This window comes from Bidens hawaiensis, unplaced genomic scaffold (genome assembly GCF_021521415.1).
Source record: "Bidens hawaiensis isolate Kalapana, Puna unplaced genomic scaffold, B.hawaiensis_p1.1 tig00030204_1, whole genome shotgun sequence".
Lineage (NCBI taxonomy): Eukaryota > Viridiplantae > Streptophyta > Magnoliopsida > Asterales > Asteraceae > Bidens > Bidens hawaiensis.
The window spans coordinates 22,665-39,541 of NW_027495023.1; the positions used below are offsets into that span (position 1 = coordinate 22,665).

The following is a 16,877-nucleotide window of genomic DNA, read 5'->3' on the forward strand; positions in this document are numbered from 1 at the left end:
TTCATATAAACCTTTTCCTTTACTACTTCATACAGCATAATTTATTACTTAGTACTTTATTGAAATCACATGGACCCAAACATAAATAAAATTATAAATATAAATATTTGTATCAAAATTATTCGGTTTGACTAGTAAGGGTGTAAACGAGCCAAGTCGCTCGTGAGCTATTCAAGATTGACCCGTTAAAAGCTCGATTGAGCCGAGCTTAATCGAGCCCGAGTCTGAAAGTAAGCTTATTTAATAAACGAACCCAACTTCACTTATCAAGCTCGAGCATGTCATTTATATATTTTTTTAAAATACACATATAATAATTATTAATATATATATATATATATATATATATATATATATAATGTTATGAAAAAATAAAATAAATAATATATATTATTTTATTCATAAAATTATAACTGAAAAAAAATAGAAAATCAATTATAAATATATTAAATAATAATCAACAAATAGTAAACGAACCAAGCTTGAACTTGAAAATCTAATCATGAGCCGAGCTCGGGCTTTCAAACAAAAGCTCAAAACAAGCATAGCTCCCGTGTAAGTTAAATGAGGCTAGTCGAGCTCAGACTCGACTCGACTCATTTGCACTCTTAAATTTGAGTAGTGGCTAATAAAGTAAAATAATAATAATAATAATAATAATAATAATGTTAAAAAGGGTATTATGGTAATAAAGTTTCCTTGAATTTATTTGGGGTTTTAGGCTTTTAGCCACCATCGCCTACAGTTTGAGTTTCCTTCACAAACCCAAAACCACACGAACAAAAAGATAAAAAATGGTTCGATTAACGGCGGATTTGATATGGAAGAGCCCTCACTTCTTCAATGCTCTTCGTGAACGTGAATTAGATCTTAGAGGTTGCTTATAATATAACTTATTATTATTCTCATTATTATCCTTTCACTTTTAACCTAATTTTATTCGATTTGCAGGTAATAAGATCCCACTCATTGAGAATTTGGGCGCCACTGAGGTCACTCTTCTTCCTTATTCTATTTCTAGGGTTTTGTACTGTTAAACTGTTATTTAGCTTTTGTTATAGTGTTTTAAGGGTTTTGAAATGTTAATTAGCTTTTGTTATTCAATGTCTAGGGTTTTGAGGTGTTAGTTAGCTTTTGTTATCGTGTGTCTACGGTGTTGAAGTGTTAATTGGTCTTTCTTATTGTATTTTTAATTAGCTTTTGTTATTTTGTTTTTAGGGTTTCGAAGTGTTAATTAGTTTCCATTGTTGTATTTCTAGGGTGTTGAAGTGTTAGTTAGCTTTCATTGAAGTGTTAATTGGTCTTTGTTATTGTATTTTTAGGGTTTTGAAGTGTTAATTAGCTTTCATTGTTGTATTTCTAGGGTGTTGAAGTGTTAGTTAGCTTTCATTATTGTATTTCTAGGGTGTTGAAGCGTTAATAAGCGAGGGAAGGCTGGTTTAGGGTTAACTGGGGTTGTAAGCGAACCGGACGTTTGTTTATGTTTGTTTGTTTAGTGATGTACGAGGAATTTTGTTTGATTAACTAAATGAACTAACACACGAACAGAGGCCATGTTCATTCAATTGTGTTTGTTTACGTCCATTTATGCTCGTTAATGTTTGTTTATTAAAGGTTTTAAATATTTTTTTATGGCTCTTCTAGTCTTATCATATAGATTTAAGAAAAGTTGTTAATAATACAACAAAAGTATATACGAGTAAGATGTGATTAATTTATTTTGTAAAATTAAAATTTAGAATATGAATGTTGGAAAAAAGACCAACACAAACTTGGTAGTCTGACCGAACCTTAGCCACTAACCATTCTAATTCTAAGTTAGCCAAATCAAATAGAACATTGTTTGTGCTCGTTTGCTTATGTTCGCTAACCATCACAAAAAAGTTTATATTTTTTTAATGTAATGAACAAACACGAGCAAGAAGTTTTGTTTGTTTGCTAAAAGCTTAACGAACGAACATGAACAAGGTCGGTTCCGGCCTTGTTTGGTACAGTTTCGTTTACAGTCATAGGGTGGTTAACCTATTGTTAGTTTTTGTTATTTGCTAACGTAATTGCTAATTTCTATTATAAACAGGATCAATTTGACGCTATTGATTTGTCTGATAATGAGATTGTGAAGCTTGAAAACTTCCCAAACTTAAATCGACTTGGAACATTGCTGCTTAATAACAACAGGATTACTCGTATTAACCCTAACATTGGAGGTATTACAATGCTACTAGGAAGCTTGTTTGTTTTGCGTTTTGTGATTTTTCTATAACAAGTTATGTTTGAGTTTACAGAGTTCTTGCCGAAACTGCACTCTTTGGTTCTGACTAACAATCGACTTGTTAATTTGGTCGAGATTGATCCACTCGCATCACTTCCGAAGCTACAGTACCTGAGCTTGCTGGACAATAACATTACAAAGAAACCTAATTATCGATTGTATGTCATTCACAAATTGAAGCCCTTGCGTTTGCTTGATTTCAAGAAAGTGAAGCAAAAGGTTAGTTAACTGTTCCATATATGCTCATCGTTTTGTGATCTTTTGGATTGCTCAGAATTCATCATGTATTTTGTTTGTAATATTGTGTTTTCGTTGATAGGAGCGAATTGAAGCAGCCAAGTTATTTGTATCTGAGGAGGCTGAAGAAGAGGCTAAAAAGGAATCTGTGAAGACGTTTGTACCTGGTGAGGTTGCAACCGATGAGCCTAAGGAAGAGGAGCCAGCTAAACAAGTGGGCCCTACACCAGAGCAAATCATAGCTATAAAGGTATTATTATATGCACACATGTACTTTTACTCTGCTTCAATTGTACATGTAATTAACATTACATATTATGTGCAGGCTGCCATTGTCAACTCTCAAACTCTTGAAGAGGTAGCAAGACTTGAAAAGGTGATATACTTTCTTCTGATTATAAATAGATATGTTATTATTTTTTATTTTCTTGAGTCGATAACATAATTAAACGTTGTGGTAATTTTTACTCCTGATTGCTTAATATACCTTCATTGATGGTTGAATCAGGCTTTGAAAACTGGTCAAATTCCAGCATATCTTTTAGTTGGAAATACCAATGCAACAAACAATCAAAATGCCACACAGGAAAATGATGGTCCTGCAGACATGGAGCAGGTAATAATTGCTTTAACGAGACATTACAGACGGCTGTACCTTTTATTACAAGTCAATGTGGTTCATGCTCTATTAATAACGGGACAAAGGATAAAGTTGTTTTTATACTCAAAGAAAACGGTTTCCAAGTCACTCAAAACTCAAAAGTACACTCAAGTTTTTGTAATCGACTAATTGTAATTAGTATATTTTATATTTGTTAAATTTATAACATATTATTGTGAGCATTAACTCGTTAACTGACCCATGACTTGCCCGTATTGCCACTCACATGTCTTTATGTAACTCTTGTCTATGAAATGCTGCAGGAATGAGCGGATGCTGAAGTGGACGGGGTTGTATATGGCACAGTAGCTAGAACTTGGAAAGCGCATCCAGAGTGTTTACCAATTACCAATGAAGTGAAGTCAGTGTTGTAGAATTAGTATGACTGGAAGAGATCGGTTTTCGCTCTACAATACTTCTTTATTTTGTGCTTATTAGTTAAAAAAACTTGAAACCAGTATCTGAGTTGTTATTTTGTAAACCAAGATGGCGAACAAAGTAATTTTGAGGTAACAGAAGGATCTTGCTTGTTTCTTTCGTATTCGATTTTTAAACTCACTTTATTTTTGAAGCACGAATCTTGTTTTCTGTTGCGCCTTGTTGTGTACTTGTGTATATATTTGATGCGCCTAGTTTGATTCAAAAGCTCGCCTTTGCTAAGGGATCTAAAAGCCTCTGGCCACCTCGTGTTTTCTTCACGATAACTCGTACCAAAAAGGCTTGTAGTCTAGTGGTATCGCAGTTTGTTTTGTAGCATCTCTCCCCTCAGTTGAGAGTTCAAAAGTAAAGATTATATTACATGAAATACTTCCAATCAAAATATAAATTATAATTATACTTTTCTATTGCCCATACATAAATCAAATTAAAACTATTAAAACAAGTAAATTTTATATTATGTTTTAATAGTAGACAACATATGAACAAAACACTCAAATTTTTATATTTACTGATCTTATTAAATACAATTTATAAGGTTAACAAGAAGCTTTTCCTTGCAGAAACTCTCATGACCTGAATCTTAAATCATTACATTGGCACTCATGTAAATAAAAAATACAAATGCTTGAAAGTTAATTGTAACGAAGAATGAATCCGTAAACAAACGAATTCGCTATATGTATCTCTGTATCATCATAAAAACTTAACTCTGTCATGGCAGCATATTACCACTTCAAATTGAATGGTCACTTGTTCATAATCCGACTAGAAAATAGGTTCCTCGATTCATAGCCCGAATAGTAAACGGGTCACTCGACTCGTAGCACAAATGGCAAAAGTTGAACAACCCAAATTATCTGTTAAATTTCAATATCAACTTGAACCCCAAAGCTTTTCAGCATAAACTTTATCATCTTCCTTCTCCATAATTACAACATTTGGCACTTCCAATACTTCTTCCTCTTCGTCGGGTATTTCTTCTTCAACGTCTGCCGGTTCTACATTCTTCTCTCTTTCTTGTGCAGCAAGTTTGCTCATAGCAAACTTTGTTGCAGGTGTGTCCATGGGTCCGTATCTAGGAGCCGGAACAACAAATGGTAAAGTAATGTCATCCAAATCCGAACTTTTGTCAGCGTAATGTTTGTTTTCCGGTGGTGGTACAATGAAAACAATGCCGAATTCATAGTTACAAATGTGAAGCCGTGAACCTAAAACCGATTTGGTTCTAGAATCTTCGGTTGGTTTCATGCCAGGTGGACTGTGAATCGGACGGCCCCACGCTGCTGCACTGAAATTATGTGAGCCACAATAAACCCATCCGAATGATGACGTGTTGGTTCTTGATTGAAACCGTCTTCTCGCTACCTGGTTACCGAATTTTAATTTAAAAAAATTAATTTTGTGTTTAAATAATAACTGGAGGGAAATGCTTGAAAATTGAAATTGATAATTAAATTACCTTAACATGCATAGGATATCCAAGTCGATCAGCAGGATGAGGTATCGCATCATGAAGTATCCGCAAATGTTTCAACCTCAGCCAAGTTTTCTGTTGACCAAGAAAAAGTTTTATTTTGACTAGTCGAAATAAGGTGTTCTTCAATTTCATGTAATTTACTCTCGCAATACCTGTGAAAAACATAAGATGTATTTTGAAGCCCAGATTCCACAACTTGCGGTTTTTACTCGCTCGATAGTGGGAAAAATAATTCTTATAGATGGATTTCTCAACTCTTGACTCGCACTCCAGCAGCCCCACTAAAACACCAAAAATGGAATATTAAAAAAATAATTAAGAAAATCATATATATTCCCGACATTTTAAAGATCATTAATACTTACATCTGGATCAGACTCTTCTGATTCAGAGAACTGTAAAGACCGCTTTCCGGTTGCAGCTGAAAATGCAGCTAAAAATGGTGCATTCACAGCCCCTACAGAGGAAGAAGCTTCAATGGAAAACCCGGTAAACATAAGTCCACGAGAAGAAATAAATAATTTAAATAATAAATTATAAACGAAATTCAGAATTAGTATACTCACTAAACGTAAAGTCGGTTTCCCAATGCTCAGGCCATTTGTAGTGACCCAAAATCTATAACACAACAAATATAAATTAAGGGTAAAATGGGAAATTAGTAAATTATAACCATAAACTTTTGAAACTAACGAATATTACCTCGTGAAGCCTCCACAAGCCGGAACACCTCTGAATTGATGCAACAAGAGAGCACATTGCAGAAGCGAGATCTGGTGAAACTAACTTTGATATGTTTACAAAATTAGGGCCCTGCAAAAGTTAAGGCCAGACTTAGAATGCATTACAAAAAAAATAAAAAATAGATATACGAGTATGAATATATGTCATATGATATGTTGATTTAATAAGCTTAAGAAACACATGCCTGATATACATATAGAATTAGGTGTGCTTTGTTATTGCTTCCTTCTAAAGCACACGCCAGCACTTCTTTCGGATAAACATATGCAGAAAAGGCAAACAGACCCGAATCTGATAACGGAGCGACCCATTTTGCAACGTCTCTAGGTAGAAATCCAACTTGAATGCAACCTTAAGCAATGAATGAGATAGTTTTAAAAAGCGACTCTAAAATATTCGAACATGAAGTTTGTAACAAAGTAAAAAACACTACCTCCATCAGAGTCAGATATAGCAACACTTATCGCATTTGCATCAGCTGCTATACTCAAATTTCTTTTTAAAACGACCTCCACCAACCCGTATGCGCTGACGTGGCACTTTCCAATAGCATGCGCCAACCTTTTTAGCAACGCTCCGTTTGAATCAGCCGAGGTTCGAAAAAGGTTGCTAATACCAACAACAGAAGCTTCAACAGAGCCAAGCAACATACGTTTCAAAGGCCGTGATGTACAACTATGACCCTGCAATAATAAAAAATAAAAAAAATAAAATAAAATAACTTAACTTCATTTAAAGGATGAATTTGTTATCATGTCTAAATATAGATGTCAAGTAAGTCACTGACATACAGTTAAACATGCAGAAACACAAAAATAGGTTCTTACAGTTAAATAATAAACGGATTCCGATATATACGGATGTTTGGGAGAATAAATTCCAGGTACAGAAGCAACCAAATGTCCAGAAGCATTGCTAAAGTCAAACTTGGTCAACTCCAGTATCCAACGAGCCTGATCAGGAGCACCAACTAATAAAGCCGCCATAAAACCAGCAAGTTGTGCAGCAAAATCTGATTTTGAATCAAGATTCACTTCATCCGTAGTCGATTTAGCAAAAAGAGACACGTAATCAGGCACATTCGCACGAGGGAAATCTTGCCACCAAACAGTATTCGTCACTCGTAGCCACTGGAATATTATTAGAAAGATTGATGTCATTGAAAATTAAATTTTTTTTGCTAACTATAAATTCTATAATCATGTGATTAGTAAAAAAAAGTAACCTGTTTGGCAACAAGATTAGCAGACGTGATGATTACACGAATACTATCGTCTCGATGCAGAACAAACAGTTTCGGATGATGACACGCAATCCCAAATTTCTTCTTCTCCTTACCGAAAGATATAACCTCAGGAAATTGAGGGTATCTAATATAAAAAAGAAACTATGTTACAAAACAGTTAGCATACACGCATAGTCAACTAGTCAACGCTATCAACTTCTTCATTCGACTTACATAACAACTAAATTTGGAAAATCTGTATAAGGTCTTGAGGTTCTTTTATCAGGACTCGAACTCCAACACCGTTCAGTGTTATGACAAGCAATCGATATCAGTAACTCATTAGGAATCTCACAGTATGATAAAAACCTAACAAAATAAATTAATAAACGCTTAAAAACGAGACCAATACCATTACACATTTACACATATTTATGAAGAATCTTATAAACTTGCAGGACTTACCATGATAAATCACTTGTAAAAGTTGCAATAAAAACCTGTTTTAGAGTCTCAACCGGATAAAGCAGTTCCGGTAATGTTACACTAACTTCATCCGACTCACCATCGCCCATAAAACAAAGACGGTTTAAATAAAACTTATTCCCCGGCGGAGGTACACAAACACCCTCGTTCTTAAACTTCAAACCCTCATCCAATTCAGCAAACCGCTCTTCACATAAATACATATCATCCGGTATATCATTAGGCTTATCATTAGATACAGAGTCTAAATCTATACAAGCATGTACACAAGACGCACGCAAACTCTCCGGTCCCACATAACAATCACTCTTAAAACAAGTATTATGTTTTAACCTATTTCTACTAACACACTTACCCCTAAACTCGCAACCACTCGTTAAATGTTCCCGAATACACAAAACCGGATCACCGCTTAATAATATCTCCCTACACTTACCCAACAACAAACCCGCCAAATTTCGATTAAAAACAATATTTTCGACAACAAAACCGACACGACCACACGCGCCTCCATTTCCGCAAACAACCGACACCTCACATCCAACACTCAGCTCCTTAACCTCACCGTCCCGAACCCGAACACCATCAACATACACTCCATTCAGTGAACCCCTATCTATAATACATATATTATTATTATTATTATTAAGGTAAAGTTGGCAGTGTTGTTTACTGACTTGCGGGTGGCGGAAGACCGAATCGCAGCTGCGGGTGTGGCGGCCGATGGTGTGGGGTGTGTAGGGGTGGAGAGTGATTGAATTGATGGGTGAATTGGTGGCGGGTGATGTTAAGGGTTTAGTGAAGGTGGTTATGTGTATTGTAATTGATGTAATTGAATTAGGGTTTTGGATTGGTTGAATTGGTTGAATTGGTGAATTGAATATGTATTGATCTGATCTTAATCTTTTACTCATGTTATTTACAAAATTACAGAGTATTATTCAAAACCCTAAAATGGGATGATGAAGATGATGATGAAGTGATGTGAAGAAACCGCCAGTTTTTTAACGCTTCGAATAATAATATTTCCCTCCAGTTTTATTATTAAGAGAAATGGTTTATGGTTTATAATTATAATAATTATTATTACTAGGTTGGTTAGTTACCGTACGTAGCACACGAGTTCGAATAAGTAATTTTTTTAAATAATAATATAATGTGAAATAAAAAAAATGTATCACATATATAAAGATATTATACGGTAAAAAATTATACATTATCTAATTCGGAAATAAAAAGTTGTTAGAAAATTCATAAATCATAAATTATTTTTTTGTTATTTTATATATCAAAACTTAGTTGTAAATTGCTACTTTTTTAAACCAACTCGTTGACCAAAACTCATTCTAATCTTAAACTGTTTTAACATGAACAATGTTTGATAATTTAATCGGTTAAAGAAACCCACCCGTTTCGTATTGGTTACTTATAAAAATCTAATATTAATAACTAATGCAATATATTTTATATTAAACAAATTAACATATTTATGATGATATTAATTCTTTTAAATTAGGTTGGAGGTATTAAAATTTGAAAATAAAATATTAAAAAGAGAAATGTATTTAATATGAGAGAGAGGAGGAAAACTTTTGTAAGGATCAATATAGTGATATATGTGGCAATTATAAAGCTTTATTTATTAAATAGTATAGATGTTATCTCACTCTTTTTGGAATATGTTGTCTTAATTGTGTTTACGCGGGTATTAAGTACGTGATGATACTGAAACTATAAACCAAAAAAACATATGAAATTTGAGGTGGATTAATTGAATGTTGTCAGTCGGTAACACTCGAGCATTGGGAAGATCCGAGCATTGTCGATCACGTAAGTTGAGGCGGTAAGTCTACGCAAATTCGGCTGATTTTTGTCACATTGGTTGTTGTTCTGAAATTAAATAAAAGCAATGAGTCTATGCAAATTCGTTCGCTCCCGTTATGTCTGTCACGGTACCGAAATTAAAACAAACAAACAAAATTCAAGGAGCAATATGGTGCCGCCAAGTGGCCCACTCGGCACTTAGCGGCACCAAAGTTTGTAATTATTGTATATAAATATATAATAATTATTCCGTTATCTCACTCTTGTAGGTTCCCAGCCGGATCTACACAGGAGTATCTCGTAACACGAGGGTGCGGAATCCCCACGTAATACGATACGAGTGTAAGATAAGCAATACGTTAAATAAATAGGTAAACACACGAGATAATACTTGAAGACTTGATGTATTACTATTGCCAACAAGTGATAACCCCGGCCACCAAAAACACGTTATGTGAAAACTTAAACCAACAACCCGAAGTTGAGGTTTATATATACCTCGACAACTTCGCCCAACATGCTAGGCGAAGTTGTCATAACTTCGCTACTCCCTAAGTTCGCTCAAACAAATCAGCGAACATACAAACTCAACAGTATTCAACACAAAACAAACAAGACTAAACGATTACAGACACATACAAAACACAAGATACTGAACTACTGACATCATGCACCAACAGACTCCCCCTTGGCAGTAGCTTCATATCTCTATCTTCATTCTCGTGTCTTGTAATCCCAAAACTTTTCATACCACTCGTTTTCAAGCATGGACGCCCTGCCTTACACAGACAGAGACCACCCCCTGGTACTTCTTGGCTTCATCCTTCCACGCAGGAATGTATAATATCTTCTTATCGTTTAGTACCTGCAAATTAGCTTGAGAAAAATTAACCAAGTGCATGGGATCATACACTCTGAGAATCTCATGTTCGTCCTCATCTTCCATAACAGCTTCAGCTGTCTGACAATCAACGTACCACCACTTGAGATCTTTTAACACATCCTTGGGCATCATATTCATCGGCACCTCTTTTAAACACCGAATCGGCTTGTACTTCATTACCATCCAGGGCTTGCCATCAGCCCGCATTCCCCTATCCTTATCTTCAACCAACCTTCCTTTCTGGGGCTTTAGAAGTTCAAACTTTTTCTCCTTAACAGCTTCCTTCCATACTATCTTTCCAATTATTCTTGCAATATCATCATCACTCCTATTAATCAATCTCAAACGAGCCAAATCTTTCACCTCACACTCAGGCAAGGTGTTGAGCGATCTCAACGCCTTCTTAAAATACTGAATTCCATCATAACGCTTAATCACAAACAACTTCAACTGTTCGTCATACAACCAGCAAATGATACATTTCTTGGATTCAGCGTACCCCTTGATGTTGTAACTCTTCTTAAACATTGTTGGAACTGCAGGCTTCTTTTTCTTGAAGAACCACTGAGCACAGCCTTCTTTCCATCTCGGCTGTTCTTCCCACTCGGACTCATCTGACATATTTGCATCCTGACTTAAGTTCACTTTATCAACATTTGGAATATCGTGCTCTACACCATCATCAACGATCTCCCCTTCTTCTAAATCACTATCAATCTCTATCTGTTCCCCAATCTTTCCAATCTCATCAGCCGTTAACACATCATCAGCTGACTCATCATCATCATTTCCCAACACTTCCTCATCATCTACAACTACCACATTCTCACCACCTGTACCGCCTGACTAACCAGCAGACTCCCCCTGAGATGTGGAAGTCCCAAGAGTTTGTTCAATTCTTGGCAACTCACCACCTGCACCTTCCGATGCATTGGGATCATCGTCTCTGTCTTGCCTCTTTTTGGTTCTCAACTCATCACCCTTGCATCTCGTCTCCCCCTGAGATGCTAAGAACTGTTTTAGAGCATCAAATAGTTTACCGTGTTCAACAAGGAGGGACGTTTGGATCTGATTTTCTGCCACAAGTCGCTGGATAGCTTGAGTCTGGATCAGATTGATTCTTGGCTGTTCAGCAACTACCCGTTCAAGAGCCGCTATCCTTTCATAATCAGACAAAGTAGCATCAAAATTAAAACGCATATGAGAAATATCTTGAGCATACGGTGGAGGAATTCCCAAACTAACTGGTATATCTGATGTAGACTGAATAATGACCGCGGGTGGTATCGAACAGACAACCCCGCAGTAGCAACCAACGTTGACTCAACAAACCGTGCAACAACCTTCGATGGAGTAAGAGTAGGAGGTGGCAAGGAAACTATTTCAGGAGCAGTAAACTGAAACGAGGTTGGAGGTACACCAAAAGTTGATGATGTGGTCACCAAGGAAACGGTTGTGGAAATTGGCACTGTGACAGTTGTAGAAGCAGGAACCATAATCATACCGGATAAAGAGGGTGGAGAAAACCAAACCACTCGTGAGCTTTCACCAACTCTTGAGCTTTCACCAGCCCTTTCCTTCTTTGATCTCCGTACCATCCGAGATAAATCCTCCTCATAATCAGATTCGCTATCATCGGAGTCTCTCTTTCGCTTGCCATGAATTCTTTCTTGTCTGGCAAGGATTTGTTGCGCCTCAACGATATCGTCAGTGGAGGAGTCAGAGTCGGCCCTGTCAGAATGAGCCACCGAAGTAGCGACCATGGACACATTTACCCCAGACGCCTCAGCTACGGAGGCTTGAATTTCAGCAGCTGGATCAACCTGGTCCATGTCAAAGAAACCTAGCCCTCCAAAGGCAACTTCAAGATCAACATGTTGCTCCGAAGCAACAACAGGATCAGCAGGCGGCGCTTGCTGTACCACGGGTGGTGGATGAACCACAGGAGGTGGTTGAGGAACATTTCCCTGTTGCGGTGCCGGATCAAGAAATTCATCACCAGGTGGAGCAACATACGCAGGATTCACCAGATAACCAAACAAGGCAGTGTGCCTCGGACGGAGTTCAGGATTACTTCAAGCACTTGACGACTTACACTGCGCAAAGATACTCTTGGACACACTTTCCACATATGAAATAGGGCGTCTTTGTGGCAGATTAGGAGCTACATGATTCAGAATCATCTGTAGGAATCTCGGATACATCAAAAATCTTTCTCGAGCAACAGCACGCCTCTGACGATCAATCTCATAAAAAATCATCTGACTAAAGCTGTAAGGCTTTTTGTAGGCCAGAGCAGTCATTGCCGATTGCATTGTTGCACCCATACCATCTGTACCAGCTTTCTGACCGGACATGCACACTATCATCACGTGCATAAGAAACCGCCACTGATCTAACAAAAAACCTTTCCTCCTCTGTGAGTCTCCCAACGGACCCGAATACCCCATACGTAGAAATGCACCATCTCTAAAGAATGCCGGAAAGTCTGTTGGGTCATCAGTCGTCTCATTCTTAAACTGTAAGGCTTCCCTTATCTGATTAGCCGAGAACTGTATCGCTTGATTGTTCACTGTAGCGCGCATAACCGGAGGATCAACCATACAGTCATACTCAACTGTTTGCCAAAAGTCTTCAATATTTGGTAGTGAAATGGGAAGAGTAGTCGTTATGGCATGAAAAATACGTGACCGAACGAGATATGAAATGATCTCACGATAATCGTCTATACCACGAGCATCTGGATCCAAGCTGATATACATGTTGTGACCCGGAAAGAACTGTCGGTTATTATCACCACCTTCATCACCACCAGCACCACCAGCACTTGCCACAGCAACCATATCTGCACAACAAACGGTCTAAGTTAGGTTTTTGATTAAACAGGTCATAACTTCGCCATTATCAGGAGCGAAGTTATGATATAACCTTATGAGAAAATTTTAAAAGTTCCAACTTCGCCTGAGGAACAGACCAGAACACTTAGGTAATTTTTTCTTGTGCAAGCAATGTTAGTCATATGGCGAAGTTGAGTACAACTTCGCCTAAATCCTAACTTCGCCTCGTAATCGGCGTATCACGATGACCCATTTGTGGTTTAGTTTTGCCGATTTGAGGATGAAAACATGAAAGAGGTTATTCGATTGATATCCAGAGGACCACATTTGTTACTAAGCACTGTAAAAACAAATTGTTAAACGAGGGTTTAGTGGGTTGCAGCAAGAGACACCACAAAACGAATCATCGTGACACCGATTATCACCATATAGAACGAATTACGGGTCTCTTGGATCCTGCGAACCTTAATCACGGACAAGAAACAGATTTGAATGAGGGTTGATTAGAGTGTATGTCGACTGTATAAGTTCGTCGAGGGTTATGGGTTGAAAATAGTTTGACAAGTTTGACCACCGAATCCCCTCTTATAGTTAGAAGAAACCCCATAGGCGAAGTTGTGTTAACTTCGCCCAAAATTAACTTCGCCTTTTTCAACCAATTAGTCAACTTCGCCTATTAGCTCACCAAATAACTTCGCCCATATTAACTTACAAACAGAACCTTATAAAGTTGATCAAAATGCAACACGCTTTTAAAATTCTCCGTTAAAGATTTAAACTTGACGATCAAAGAACCAAGTAACCAAGTTTTAAACCATAAAACGAAATAGACAACGAAAATTTGAAGAATAGAATAAACGGGATCAAATTTCAGTCTTGAAGATAGCCTGCATGTTTTAGAAAAGATCCGAACATGAATCATACTAACTAAGTGGCTGTCACATAGATCCATATTCAGCGGTATTATGACATAAAGAAATAGGTTGTAAGCAGGTATAAAACTTAGTATGGTTTTCATCGCTTCTGTGATACAGATTAGGTTCAATTAAGCTCAAAATTTAGATGGACATCACATAAGAGATTGTGATGCCTCCTATCTATTCTCAAAGCGTATTTGGCTTTCCCCACGTCACCCCGAGTTGACTTCGACCCGTAGTGTCTGATTAAACAATGAGCACACATCTATCTTTAGAGTCTTCTTCCCGTTCTTTCTTATGCTTGAAGTATTCTTTCTTGCCTCTTTCTAGATATTTGAAATAACTTAAGCTTCAGAAGGCTTAATAATTTAATTTTTTTTTACTGATACAAATAAGGACATTAATACAACTCCAAATTATAGACAACTGCAAGTCCCGAATCTGGATCACTGCAGGTACTTAACACTATCTTCGCGGGAATCAGAACACTCACGGGCTCGTGTATGACTGGGTAATCACTTTTGATCATTCGGAAAGATGTATATGGAGACATGCACAACTCAAAATGGTTTTCCACATTAAATCGAGGAGATTTAGTTTGTATCACTACTACTTTTACGCACCATAGAAAGCTACCATAACATACAATGACTGTTCTAGAGTCTTTTAGGCCTAATAACTTCACCAGTTAAGCACACAAAATCAGTTTTTCTATCACTTTCCAAGGTTGGATCAATTTTCTTTTAAACATCGTTTTGAAACTTCTTACGAAGTTATAGACTTGAAAATTATGTCATCTCCCAAAAAAAAATTTAAATCTATCGCCCCGATCAAGTTAAAGTCTTTAGGTAAACGGCTATCCTGACGATCCAATGGATCAGCTGGACCGACCACATACGAGTATGTGTCCTTCTAACTAAGTATGAACGACTATTTTTCAGCGAAAGAATAAAAACCCATCATAAACCGCCCCGGTCACTTTCAGTCATCTGGTTAATGGCTATCCTCATAATCTACAAGTAGAAGTAAGGACCAAACATATCCGAAGATATGTCCTTCAAACTTAAGCAACCGACATAATTTTAAGCGCTAGTGATGGTTTTTTTTTTTTTTTTTGAAAACAAGGTTACTTGGGATTGATCATCCCATTAAGCTCAACAAGATTTTGAAAACGGGATCGGTCAAACACTTTAGTAAAAAGATCGGCAAAATTATCCAGTGAATCAACCTTTTCGAGCACAATTAATTTCTTCTCAGCACAATCCCGTATAAAATGATGACGAATGTCAATATGTTTAGTTTTACTATGTTAAACGGGATTGTTAGTTACTGAGATTGCAGCAGTGTTATCAATGCAAATAGGAGTTTGAGTGAAATTCAGACCATAATCACGCAATTGCTGTTGTATCCATAAAACCTGGGAGCAGCAGTTCGATGCTGCCATGTACTCTGCTTCGCTGGTGGAAATGGCTACTGAGGTCTGCTTCTTGCACTGCCACGACACCAATCTTCCCCCGAGAAACTGACATCCACCGGTTGTTGACTTCCTGTTCAGATTGCAACCTCCATAGTCAGAGTCGGTGTAAGCTACCAAATCCAGTTCTCCCCCTTTCGTGTACCATAGTCCCAACTTAGGTTTTCCTTTGAGATACCATAAGATTCTCTTCACTCCCTTCATGTGGGATTCCTTCGGGTTAGCCTGAAAACGAGCACAAAGACAAACTGCAAACATAATGTCAGGTCTAGAAGCGGTTAGATACATTAAGGAACCTATGATAACCCGATATTGAGTGGGATCCACATCATCATCACCATCGGAATTAGCACCCAGTTTTTGATTGACGCAGATCAGAGTATCAAATGGAGTGCTATCATCCATCTTGAAGCGTTTGAGCACATCGTGGACATATTTAGTTTGATGAATAAACATACCATCTTTCTTCTGATCTACCTGCAATCCCAAAAAGAAAGTTAATTCGCCCATGGCGCTCATCTCAAACCTCTTCTTCATGACCGCTTCAAATTCCTGACACATAGTGACTTTTGATGCAGCAAAAATAATGCCGTCCACATAAACCTGAACGAGTAGAAAATCTTCCCTTTTTCTCTTGACAAACAGCGTACTATCAATTTTTCCTCTCTCGAACCCATTCTCTAGCAAGTAGTCTGACAATGTCGCGTACCAGGCACGAGGGGCTTGATGTAACCCATATAACGCTTTGCTCAGTTTGTACACATGATCAGGAAAATCTGGGTCAGGGAAACCCGGGGGTTGTTCAACATATACCACCTCATCGACTTTACCATAAAGAAATGCGCTTTTCACATCTAACTAGAACACTTTCATTTCTTTGTGTGCAGCATACGCCAAAAACAGTCGGATTGCCTCCAATCTCGCTACAGGAGCAAACACTTCATTGTAATCGACTCCTTCCTGCTGATTAAACCCTTTCACTACCAATCTTGCCTTGTTCCGTATGATTATCCCCTTCTCATCTCTCTTACATTTAAATACCCACTTTGTACCGATAGCAGTTACTTCTTGCGGTTTCTCAACTAATTTCCACACTTCCATCTTCTCAAACTGTGCCAGTTCTTCCTGCATGGCTTCAACCCACGAGCTATCCTTCAGTGTCATTTGATAATTCTTTGGTTCAATCTGTCTGATGAAGCAGGTGTACAAGCATTCATTTATTATACCCGTCTCTTTAATGCTTGCGTAAACGCATGTGTGTTCATCCAAACTTCTTCTTGTACGAACACCATCAGAAGGATTACCGATCACATTCTCCAAAGGATGATTCTTGTGAATTTTGGTAGTCTGAATCGGACCAACTTCCATATCATTCTCAAGATTTGAAGAAAGTTCATCA

General features: G+C 37.4%; 2 protein-coding genes across 2 annotated transcripts; one reads left to right on the plus strand and one right to left on the minus strand.

Moving 5' to 3' along the window:
- Nucleotides 1-728: 728 nt before the first annotated feature.
- LOC143580042 (U2 small nuclear ribonucleoprotein A'-like) lies at nt 729-3,709 on the plus strand. Its single transcript, XM_077063186.1, has 8 exons — nt 729-876; nt 952-992; nt 2,078-2,207; nt 2,286-2,491; nt 2,592-2,759; nt 2,835-2,885; nt 3,018-3,125; nt 3,434-3,709. Exons 1-8 carry the CDS (start codon nt 795-797, stop codon nt 3,437-3,439), a joined length of 792 nt encoding a protein of 263 aa, XP_076919301.1. The 5' UTR covers nt 729-794; the 3' UTR covers nt 3,440-3,709.
- A 678-nt stretch (nt 3,710-4,387) lies between these two features.
- On the minus strand, nt 4,388-8,601 carry LOC143580033 (uncharacterized). The gene is made up of 12 exons (XM_077063174.1): nt 7,523-8,601; nt 7,292-7,426; nt 7,058-7,202; nt 6,675-6,962; nt 6,263-6,515; nt 6,044-6,183; nt 5,791-5,901; nt 5,655-5,706; nt 5,454-5,560; nt 5,241-5,369; nt 5,071-5,160; nt 4,388-5,027 (listed from the first exon to the last, which is right to left on the minus strand). The coding sequence occupies exons 1-12, from the start codon at nt 8,455-8,457 to the stop codon at nt 4,485-4,487; spliced, it is 2,928 nt and encodes a 975-aa protein (XP_076919289.1). The 5' UTR covers nt 8,458-8,601; the 3' UTR covers nt 4,388-4,484.
- Between the last annotated feature and the right edge of the window lie 8,276 nt (nt 8,602-16,877).